The 11,543-nt window shown below is 33.0% G+C and overlaps 1 protein-coding gene across 3 annotated transcripts in view; it reads right to left on the reverse strand.

Annotated features, from left to right (window-relative positions):
• Nucleotides 1–5,308, reverse strand: part of LOC105042573 (serine/threonine-protein kinase STY46) — a 111,778-nt gene extending 106,470 nt beyond the window's left edge. For all 3 annotated transcript variants that reach the window (XM_010919856.4, XM_073256821.1, XM_073256822.1), the window contains exons 1-3: nucleotides 4,848–5,308; nucleotides 4,025–4,139; nucleotides 1,471–1,571 (exon numbers count right to left, since the gene is read on the reverse strand). In XM_010919856.4, coding sequence (XP_010918158.3) covers nucleotides 1,471–1,571; nucleotides 4,025–4,139; nucleotides 4,848–5,023 — 392 coding nt within the window. In that variant the 5' untranslated portion in view covers nucleotides 5,024–5,308. The remainder of the gene's footprint in view (nucleotides 1–1,470; nucleotides 1,572–4,024; nucleotides 4,140–4,847) is intronic.
• Nucleotides 5,309–11,543: the final 6,235 nt, after the last annotated feature.

The raw sequence follows: 11,543 nt of genomic DNA on the forward strand, positions 1-11,543 counted from the left end.
CAAGTTAATATTCATTAACTGTGTGATTTACTATGTGCATGCTACCTATAAATATTCAACGCTCACTGATCTTGCTAAACATATATGTGACACAAAAATTATATTAGCTGAGTGCCTAGATCACAAATATGGTTGAATATCTATCTGTTTGTAGGCAACCCATGTTTGGCCACTCTATAGAGTGGCCCAAATATCTACACATAATATGCCACATATTCCCTCATAAATATACTCAAGTCATTTTCCAAGGGCCTGTTTGGGTAATCCAGCAAGATTGCACCAGATTTCCTGCTGCATTTGTGGATTAGAAAGCCCATCTGAGCATAGCACATATCATCCCAACACCCCCCCAGCACGAATCCTGTGGGAGGAAAAAAAAATCTCTGCAAGCTTTTTTTTTCTTGCTGATGCAGAAGATGGCCTGATAGTATCGGGCTTGATATGGTCCCAACCCATTGAGTTAGACTGCAGGCTGGGACTTGGGCAGGCCATCAGGCCTGATTCCTCCAAGATATTCCCGCAGGAATACCCAAACAGGCCCTGCATGCAGTAAAGATGCTGTCAACATGGTATTTGTAAGGCCTACCCATATAATCATTTGACATTTGGCGTCCCTCCCAAACTACACCCATTATTATGTATTGAAATATTCAAAAGGTTATTTTTATTATTTCAAGAATATTGGGTTTGTGCCATTTTGGCTTTTGTAGTTCCTCCAATTTCTCTTCCTCCATCCATCCCTCGGCTGAATTTAAGGAAATTAATTATGTTTGCATGCATGTATGGCATACTACACAAACAGGCAATTAGGCATCCAAGCAAGTCTACCAGACAGCATGTAAATCATACAATTACATGTGCTGATATACAATGAAAAGCATAGGTATATTAAAACTTGCACAAGCACTTTACATATCAAAGATGTTTGTTAACGTTCATAAAGACTATAATACTCATTAATCTGTAGCTAAAGTTAGCAGATGACGCAAACGGCACTTCAATGAAAATGCATGAATCTCAAAAAGTAAAAAGCAGTTATGGAAAATTCAATCAGAAAATGCAATTAAAAAACTGGGATTCCTTGTTGGTATGCATTTGTGTTTAAATTTTCAAATTAATAATACCTGTGAAATATCCAACCAATAATTTCATAAATAATCAATGGGCAAGAATAAAGCTGGCTGGATTGAAATTCACAACATTATCACTGTCTTGCCCAGGTTGCTTGCCAAATTCAAAAGCAATGACCTCAAGATCTGATGACAAACCGAAGGCAGGAGGAGGAGGGATGCTGGAAATTTGATAAAATAAATGAACAAGCAAACTTATTTTATAAAATAAAGAAAGAAAGGACAGGATGGTATAAACAAAACATTTTTGAGAATGTAAGAAAGATAAGTTGCTTGAGCTGTAAAAACAACACTAAATGGGAAAAAAAAACAAAAAGATGGATCAAGTAATGAATGACACCTTTCCTTAATTGAGAAACTTGACGAGCATTGAGCATCTTCCCTCCCTTGTTGGCTGGAATCTAAACACTTATTTTGGTTTGCATCATGTGAAGGAGCTATCTGTAGAAGAAAGACTTTGCCATGATAACCACAACTGCAAGTTACAGGATTACAATGCACCACAGTGACGCAAACTTCAAGTAAGATGGAGCCAAAAATAAAACAAAATGGCATGCTAACTATCGGCTAGTACCTTCAAATTTGATTTTGTTGGAATTGTGAGGTCCAACAAAGAACTTGATTACCAAACTCCCCCATGGTCATATATCTGGGGATAGCTTATATCATGACTATCTATGAAGCAGTCTCTAAAGAAACAAAAGGACTGTATCTTCTCTTCCTGGTCTTAATTTTGATCCTTGTATGCATGTAAGTAAAATAACCTTAGCAAGTTACCTGACTATGTATATATGTATGTATATGCATGTGCATACATGTACGTATGTTTCTTTTCTACTTCTTGTCATTTATCAATTTTATGCAGAGCTGATGGTTACTCTTCTTCGACAGGTCAAGCAAGGGTTGCCTTGAAAGTTCAAATGCATGAATATTACAGCAATACAAACTATATGGAATCAATAAAGTACTGCATGGAATATTTTGAAAATATACTTGAGGTCAAGGTGTCAACATCTGAAATTCTCTCCAGATAACTGAACTTGAACTACATTGAGCTGATGTTACCACATCTGCTATCCAAGTTCAAAAGGCATGCATTACAAAGGAAGATAGAATGTTAAGACACTATAAGACTCATATTTACTGAGCACTGAGAGAAACACTTCACAAACCAGCAAGGGTTATCAATATAGGATGCTGAGAAAGATTAACAACTGACCTAAATAAGCAAGCCAGGGCCCTTGGACTAAATGGAGATTGGAAGAGAAACTAACAGCAGGAGAAGTTGCATGACTGCAATGCAATGTTAAGCCAGCTTCAACAAACTTCTAATTCATATTTTAATTTATTTTCCAAGATTTCACAATAGACAGCTTCCTTTCTACCACTTAGAAACAAAACAAGCATTTCTGAGCAAATTACAACTTAGGATGGCCTTCTCAAAATGATTGTATATAAGCTAATGCCGGAAAGAAGTGGAAGCTTATGGTTTACAAAAGAGTGATTATAACTAAAAGCTAATCCCGGAAAGAAGTGGGGTAAGGAGAATTACTCTACATTAACAGTTCCTTAAGAAGACCACCTGAAAGAGCAGTTGCACATCAAGGAACATGCCCGCTATGTATTACAGCATCGGTTGACTAAATTGCATCTAAGAGGAGATTCAGTTCATTGCTATTTTGGACTAACAAAAAGCACCATCTTCTTTAAAGGTGCTTGTCCTCAAGTAACCATATGTTAATTTGAAAAAGGAATACATTTAACTTCACGACAACCATGTCTTGATGTTGTGGAAAGACTGTTTATGCATAAATTCTTGTATATTTACTATTGAAAAGAAGAATATATTTTAACAGTTCTCTTGGTAAAAACAAACTGCATAAATTGATATTAAGTTAGAATTTAGGATATGTTTTGTCTCAAATTGATTTATGCTGGAAAAGTAGATTGGGATTTGCATAGTCCAAACTAGCATTCTATCCAAATAGCACAAGTCATTAGTGATTGACCTATCAAGCTCAAGATGCCAAACGATTTAAGGTCAGAAGACCTGGGTGAAACAAAGAAAGTGATATTACTCTCATCAGGCATCGACTGCAGTATTTGCTATGAAGGTCCTGTTGTGAAGCAATCGACTATGGAAAGTAAAATTATATCCTAACCCATGAAAGAAAAGATAGTGAGCATCAAAACTTTCAACCAGTGCCTGTAGTTCATATCTACATACATCATGAAAAGACAAAAGAAAAAAAAGGAAATAAAAAAAAAAAGAAATAAAACCTAAGGACATAAGAAAGTTAATGTCCTTCACAATAGCTCCGCACACAAGATATGGCAATATCTAATTGTGAGATATGGCAGTCACAGACATCTGCATGAAGAGAGCGGTTAAAGCATCTTAGAAATCCAGTAAGTATCCATCACAGGATCCAGATCAAACATTGCAGACTTTGAGCTGCCAATAATAATCATCAATACTAAGAGCAAATAAATTTGCCAGCCATGTGCACAAAAGAAATTTCCCATCACAAGAACCAAATATCAGCAAATCTTCACACATATATTGCAGCATAATGCCATCAAAAACAAGAACTCAAGATGCTTCAAAATACAAATAGATTAGGAAAGCTGCTTAGATCATGGATATGAAGTGTAGGTATAGCTCGATTATCTGAAGAAGTAGAATACAAACATGCAATCTGACAAGAAAATATGAAAGGCATAAAAAGATCATATGTGACCAATGCAACGGATGAAATGATCATCAGAAGCATCAAGAAGTTGATCCACCAATGGTAAAAAATTGAGCAGGCAAGCAGAATACATCAAAGACAACAAACAAGAAAGCTGAAGGAAGAGGCATCTTCTACATCATCATGCATGTTATCCTTTACCTGAACAAGTCGGACCTCAAAGGCAGGCCTGTTGGCAGGGTCACGCGCTTGTTGTAGTAACCTTTTGTGGGTTAAAACATCCTCCGCTCTCTCCACATTCAGATCCAATGCATATCTATCCAGAAAACCATGACCACAACTTATAAACCAAAGGCAATATAATTCCTAGAAACCCATCATCTTAATGCATGCATTCTTGATCAGATTCTGATATTGCTCTCTCATCATTTGACTGATTCTGATACAGAAAGGTGAATCAGAGCTACAACAATGACATGTACTAAGATCACAAAAAAAAAAAAGGAATTAGAAACGAATATTGGGCACTTTGATCAACTCTGCTGTCTCATATTGGACACTTATATCATCTCCTAAGCTACCAAAAGGTATCTGAATCAACAAGAATTCAAAAAACTGGAACTTGAAATGAGCAAAAGCAAGGGTTTTGAATTCAAGAATCCAGAAGGACATCTTTCAAGAATCAAGAAGGGAGCAAATAAACCCATCATCAAATTTTCCAGTCATAATTGAACATCTGTACGACAAATAAGTAAATTAGAGCTAAAAGAATGGTATGCAGCAAGAAAAGATCACAAAAAAGGGAAATGATAACTTGTACTGACGACTCTATCATATCAGAGTATGATCAACTCTGCAGTCTCATCGTGGCCGCTCGTATAATCGACCATGCTATCACTTAAAACCAGAAGTTGGACGGACAAAAGAAAGGGTTTCGAAATCAAGAATCATAACAAAAAGGATTATATTTCAAGATTATCTTCCAAGAATGAAGAAGAGAGCCAACGGAATAAGTTGAGACTACCCGGCGGGGAGGCGTTTGAAGTGGTCCCAGAGCTCATCGTCGAAGGCGGGGGAGAGGGCCTCCGGGCAGCCGGAGTCCTTGAGGCGGCGGAGCACCTCGTGGTATACCTCCAGCGGCTGACGGTGGAGCGCCGGCGGCCCCCGGCCGCCGCTGCTCTCAGCGTTGTCCATCGCCATTCGCCAAGACTCGCTGCAATCCAATGCCAAGAAGAGAAAAAGTGGAACGATAGGAGTTGGCTCTCTCCCTAGCCTTCTTCTTGCTCTCTCTCTGACGTTCACACGGTGGCTTGCGCTAAGGGAAGGAAAGAACGGGGTTTGCCATCGGCTCACGAGAAAAGGGAATGGAGTTGGTGAGAAAGAGAGTAACGTAGGGAAGATAGAGACGTAAGGAGAGGAAAGGAGGTTAGCCGGAGATGAGAGAGAAAGAGAGGAAGGAGGGGGGAAGAGTAATACAAATAAAGGGTGCTTGTCGAGAGGTTAGTTCGGATACGGTGGCAATATTTTATATGTAGATAGGAAGTGCTTGATAGATGTACTGTTTTGAATAACGACATGTTCTTGGTGTAATTCACATAAGTGCCATTGAAAACCTAGAAATGATTAAAATAAAGAAACAAAAGTTTGACTTGAGAGTTAGAATTAGAAAGTAAGCAAGTTGAAAATTAAGGCGCAGTAAATGCCTTCCCATTTTGTTAAAATAGTGCTCTCCATCCAAATCACTAGAAATTTAATTTAAATTGTCATTTGAAGCTGTTTGCCCAACGTTAGCATCATATCCTTGATCCAAGATCATGAATCAAAAATTATAACAATCACCGTATATTCATGAAAATTATTTTCCACAAACATATAAGACATCCTATCACAATATCATAAAATAAATAATAAAATATTCAAAATTTAACTAACTAAAATCTATTTTAATCTCTCATAAAATTTTTAGGATATTCAAAGATCTTACATCAATTAAACCTCAAATAATATCCTCTAAAACATAATAATAAATCTAAATTTAAATTATATTGATATTATCGAATCTTGCCTCTAAACACACTCTTAAAAATAGTATCCATAACTAGAATTAAGTATCTAAATCTGAAAATATATATATATATATATATAATGAGCTTGATGGCTCTATAAGTAACGAATGCTCTAACTAAATAATCCATGTGATAATATAGGATACAATAGTTAAAACACATTTACTATTAATCAGCATAAATACATCATCAATTTATTTTTTAAAATATAAGTCCAATAATTTCAATACTTTTTTAATATTCATATACATAATCATTCGAAACCAATCATATCCAATAAATTTGATTCAAAACTCCTTAGTCTTCAACTATAGACGTACTTTATCATATAACTAGATCAAAAATAGAACCACACTTATATCCTATGGAGCGGACAGAATACCACACTTACATTCTATAGTGGGCCAGAATACTATATTTGTATCCTATGGCATGACCAAAATAAATTACTCTTAAGCTAAGTTACATTGAATAACAAAATATTTTCAAACCTTGCTAAAGTAAAGAAGGTAAAAAAAAAAATGAAAGTAACGATGTCAAATTTAAAAAATAAAAATATATTCAAAGAATAGGAAAAAAATGATTAACTGAAACCAGTGAATAATAGCCTTAGAATTTTTCATTTCTATTATTTATCCCATCCATGGCTTCTTAATTGTATGCCAACCATTGCAATAATTTTGGCCACTGCCATTCTAGTATTGAAATAAATAGCATGAACAAAATAAAACAATCATGGTTATCTTCCTTTTGATGAAATAATATCCATTACAAATTTCAAATTTTCTCCTAAAATTCTCTAAAAAGGAGATTTCACGGTACAAAAATGTATTGTCTTATCTAATAAAAAAGAATGGAAAGATAAAACTGTTATTTTTTCATTACTGCTCAATATTTTCCATTAAATACCATTGTAATAGCCGTTACTTTGGTAATTATTTTAAAACTTCAAAAAAAAAATCTTTTTGAGACAACTAGAAGCCACCATAACTATTATAATAGTCAGTGATGATTTTTTTGGGAGGCTGTTATAACATGATAATGTGTTTTTTTTTTTTAATCATGTTCACAGTTTCCTTTAAAAAAAAATAGATAGTGTGGCAAAATGGTAGTCATTTGCTATTATAATAAGAAAAATGATAGGTTATCAAAGATTTTATTTTGTCATTTTTGTAGTGCATAATTGTATTTGCTGAGCCTACTCGGCATTTTGAAATTTAAAATATTATTTAACTAAATGAGCAGCAAAAGAATCAATTAATGACTTGTCATAATACAACAGCTAATTAAATCCTCATCATTATTTGAATATCCATAGCGCGTGATGATTGTGAGATGTTCATATTGTTACATAGGCCTTGTAATGTTCTAGTTTTTTTTCAAATAATATGATAGTTGGCTATTATTATTTTTTATTTGTAATATAATGGGTCTATTTGTTTCTAGAAGGGATCTGATTGCAAACTAGGATAATGTGAACATAGCTAAATCCATGGCTCTTATTACACTTCATATTCAAGAAACACACATACATAAAATAATTCTTATCTCATCTCCTGATCACCAAGGGTTGTTTGCTTAGAAAATAGATTTTTGGATGGGATATCCATTGTAGCACTATTGAAGGGATAGTGAAATAGGTGTATTTTGTGGTGTTGGGTTGAATAAATAAGTGTAGAAAAAAATTGGAAAAATAAGGTACATTTAATGCGCATTATGTTTGGATATATTTTTAATCTTCATCACCAAGACAAATTGCCCTTAAAATATGTATGTATGTATATGTATATGTGTGTGTATAAAGATAACTTTTTAATTGAATGAAATAGGAACAAGTCTATTCTATTGTATAAGTTTATTCCACCATTTTGGTGGAATAGACTTATACCGTGTGTGGACTCGCTTCTGCCTCCACATAGTACAAACCCCAGGACCACGATCCTTGTTGGTGTTAGACAAGAATATCTTCCTATCTTAGAGTTATGCCACACTTATTCCAAAACCGAACATCCTGATAGAGTCTTTGCGCAGGTTTCACAAATTCTACTTTTTAATTAACTAGCGTATAACCTGTGCCATGTGTTAGTTTTTTTTTATTTAAAAATATACAAACTACAAATATCATTTTTTTATTAAATTATATATTTTATTTTAAAAATAATAGATATTTATTAATATTTAATAAAAAATAATAATAATAAAGTACCAAATTCGAGCGGATGTTATTTAACATATTCTGTAAAGATCTAATGACCTAGATTCCACGAAGCCCCCTTCTAAACTCTTCGTTTCTTTCTATTATTTTCTTTAATCATTTTTAGACTATTCCATCTCTCCTTTCTCTTCTCCTTCAATCCTCTTCTCTCACACCCCCCAACTCTTCTGATGGCTAAACTGACAATGCTACTCATTGGAAGAATCTTCCTTTGCTAGATCATTACTACCATCATGAACAATAGCATTTTCGAGCTCCAAACGAAGTAAGGATACATTGGCGTGCGAGAGTTGATCGTGAAGATATTTTTGGTGGCCACGTTCTCATATCTTGTAGGACAAGGCAATGATGAGAGGCAGCCTTATGAAATCCCAATCAAGAATTGATTGGTAAAACAGCTGGTGTAAGTACATCTAACCAATGGTCTACAAGAGAATCTAAAGATTAGAAAATGAGGAAAAAAAAAATTTCCCATATTGGAATTTTGGGGGCAATCAACTGGAGGAGAGGAGAGGGGGAAAAAAGATGAATTTGTGAAAACGTAAGATAGACAAAGGGTCAATATTTATTCCCATGATGTCACATTTGCATTCATGCTATTGAAGCCAAAATATTTCTATATAAAGTTAAATAATGATTTATTAAATATAATTTTAAGAAAATGTTTTCATGTATATATAGTGGATATACTATTTATAAACATGACAAAAGGCCATGATTATTCATGATATCACATTTGCATTTACATTTATTAAGTATGTTTCCAAAAAAAAAGTTCATGTATACATAGTTGATGTATTATTCATAAACATGGCAGAATGAGAACTCTATAATTGAGATAGCTATAGCATAAACATTTATGCTACTTATGGCCCTCCTTGAAATACACAATGAAAGAAGAAATGCTATATATTATTTTACATAATTTTTAATATAAAAAATGCTTGCGAAGAAGGCTTTTCAGAATGCTTTTCAGATTCTTTTTAAATTTATTTTCGATTAAAGATCATGAAACTTTTTCAATGACCTCAATTGAACAGTAAAAATTTGAAAACAGATATGGTTTTGTCGGTCTGATCATGATCAGATGACATCGAATTTGAGAAAGATTATGTTGGAGAAAGGCTCAGGAGCTATTATTTGTTAAATCAAAGGATGAGAAAAGGCTCAAGAGTGTAGATCCATTCAGTTGACGGTCATGATCATATCTAACCTTAAAGCAAAAAAAGTAATAAATAAATAAATAACAAGCAATAAATAATTAAATAATTAAAAAGAAAAAAAAAGATGATGATAAAAATCATAGTATGTGACCACGTATTTCTAAATACATTTCTTAAGCAAAGATATATACCATGTATAGAAATGGCATAAATACATTCTTAAATACTATTAATATTTATTAAATATTATTTGCCCTTCTAAAGTATATATTTAAATACTATTTAACATTTTTATGTACACATGGTGAATATACCATATATATACATGGCAACTGGAGGCTCTACCAACACCAAGGCATCCAGCAATCCATATATATATGTATATATATATATATGTATATATATATATATGTATATATATATATATATATGTATATATATATATATATGTATATATATATATATATATATATATATATATATATATATATATATATATATGTATATATATATATATATATATATGTATGTATGTATGTATGTATGTATGTATGTATGTATATTAGATTACAAAAAATGAAAAGATAAATAGCTTAATACCCATTCCATTTTAGCTTTCCATAATTTCTATGATATTTCATTTGAGTCTGTTGTGATGTGTGGGCTTAAAAGGTAAAATCAATTTGCCAAGTATCAAATTAACCATAAGACAAGCGTGTTAGCATTGTTTTCTTGAGAACAACATTTTAGAATTGTTAGTTTGAAAATGTATGGATCAAGTCTACTTAACCATAATGTGGAAAACTAGAAGTTGGTTTAGTCTTGGTTCTATTACTTTGGACTTATATGCTCAGGAATATGCTCCAACAACAGAAGGTTGTGGAATATGCTTGGAATTACCTGCACATATAGATATATAAAAACCCATAGTGTGGAAGACAAGAAGTTAGTTTAGTCTTGGTTCTATTTCATTGGACTTGCATATGCTTGGGAATATGCTCCAATAACATTAGATTTTGGAATATTCTTGGAATTACCGTGCATGCATGTATCTATGTGAGCATGAATCTCCTGCGATTTGCATCATAAAATATTATACAGTATTTGATAGTTGCCATCAGAAGATGAATGGTTATATATACCATGAAATATCTTGTTTGATGGCCATCACATTTTTTATGGCAGCAAGGTACAAATAGTATACGATAGAAGATCGTGGGTCTATATAAATATGTAAAAAGAAAAATGATTAGACGATGAATAACATTTATATTTTTTTTCTCCAAGCATGATCACCTATCTGCATTTGGTTGTTTTGTGAGCAGGTTCCTTTTTGATGCCACTAGTCCTTATTTGATGCCCGTTGGTCATGGTGCCGCTGCAAATGTTATCCATTTAACGTCCTGTAGAGTTTTTTTTTTTTTTTTTTTTGCTCTTTTGGACTTTAGTAATATTGTATGGTACCTTCTTCGCTTAGTATGTAAAGAAATATGAATTTTTGAGTTTTTAACATTATGATAAAGTCATTCCTCTTATCAATGCTCTTCGTCAAGCATGGATATGCAAATGACACGGTGATGAAGATGGGAACTTTCCTGTTGATCATGATATTTTAGAATATCTATTTTTATTAGCATTTAAAGCTGAATTTTCTAAATCAAAGAATACCATTTACTAGTCATGATTCATGTTAACGGCTTATATATGTATCAATTGAAAACAAATGATCTTGTGCATTCACTCATTTCCTTTTAATGTCCCACAAGAAAACTTTTATGACTTGTTTGGAAAGTAATTGATTTAATAGCATCTACCTATGATCCAATTGACTAACTACTTGTATCTAATATGACACCAATTTTCACCCAATGAAGCAAATAAAAAGCTACGCATTGCCAATATAACTTTTTTGTTTTTTTTTGTTTTTTATTGCAACATTAATTGGTTTCTGAACCTCAAATTCTAAACTTGATTACATTGGAGAGCCATTGCTATCAAGTTAAAGCAATACTGAATTTGTAACAGCCTACGAAGATGTATGCTAGGGAACTTCTATTTGGTAACATGATCAATAAATTCTTGTTCTGTAGATAATAAACCAATATTTTCAAATACACGGAACTAAAATATCTTGAAGCTTTGAATGTTAATTTATGTAAGTAGCTAATATTTTATTGCTTATGAAACAAAAAAGTTAAAAAAATGGACACTTTGTTGGTGTCGTTACTGAGATATTGATATTGACTAAGGTCGAAGTCAGAAATTTGTGCCCATGT

This window comes from Elaeis guineensis, chromosome 4 (assembly GCF_000442705.2).
Source record: "Elaeis guineensis isolate ETL-2024a chromosome 4, EG11, whole genome shotgun sequence".
NCBI classification, from domain to species: domain Eukaryota; kingdom Viridiplantae; phylum Streptophyta; class Magnoliopsida; order Arecales; family Arecaceae; genus Elaeis; species Elaeis guineensis.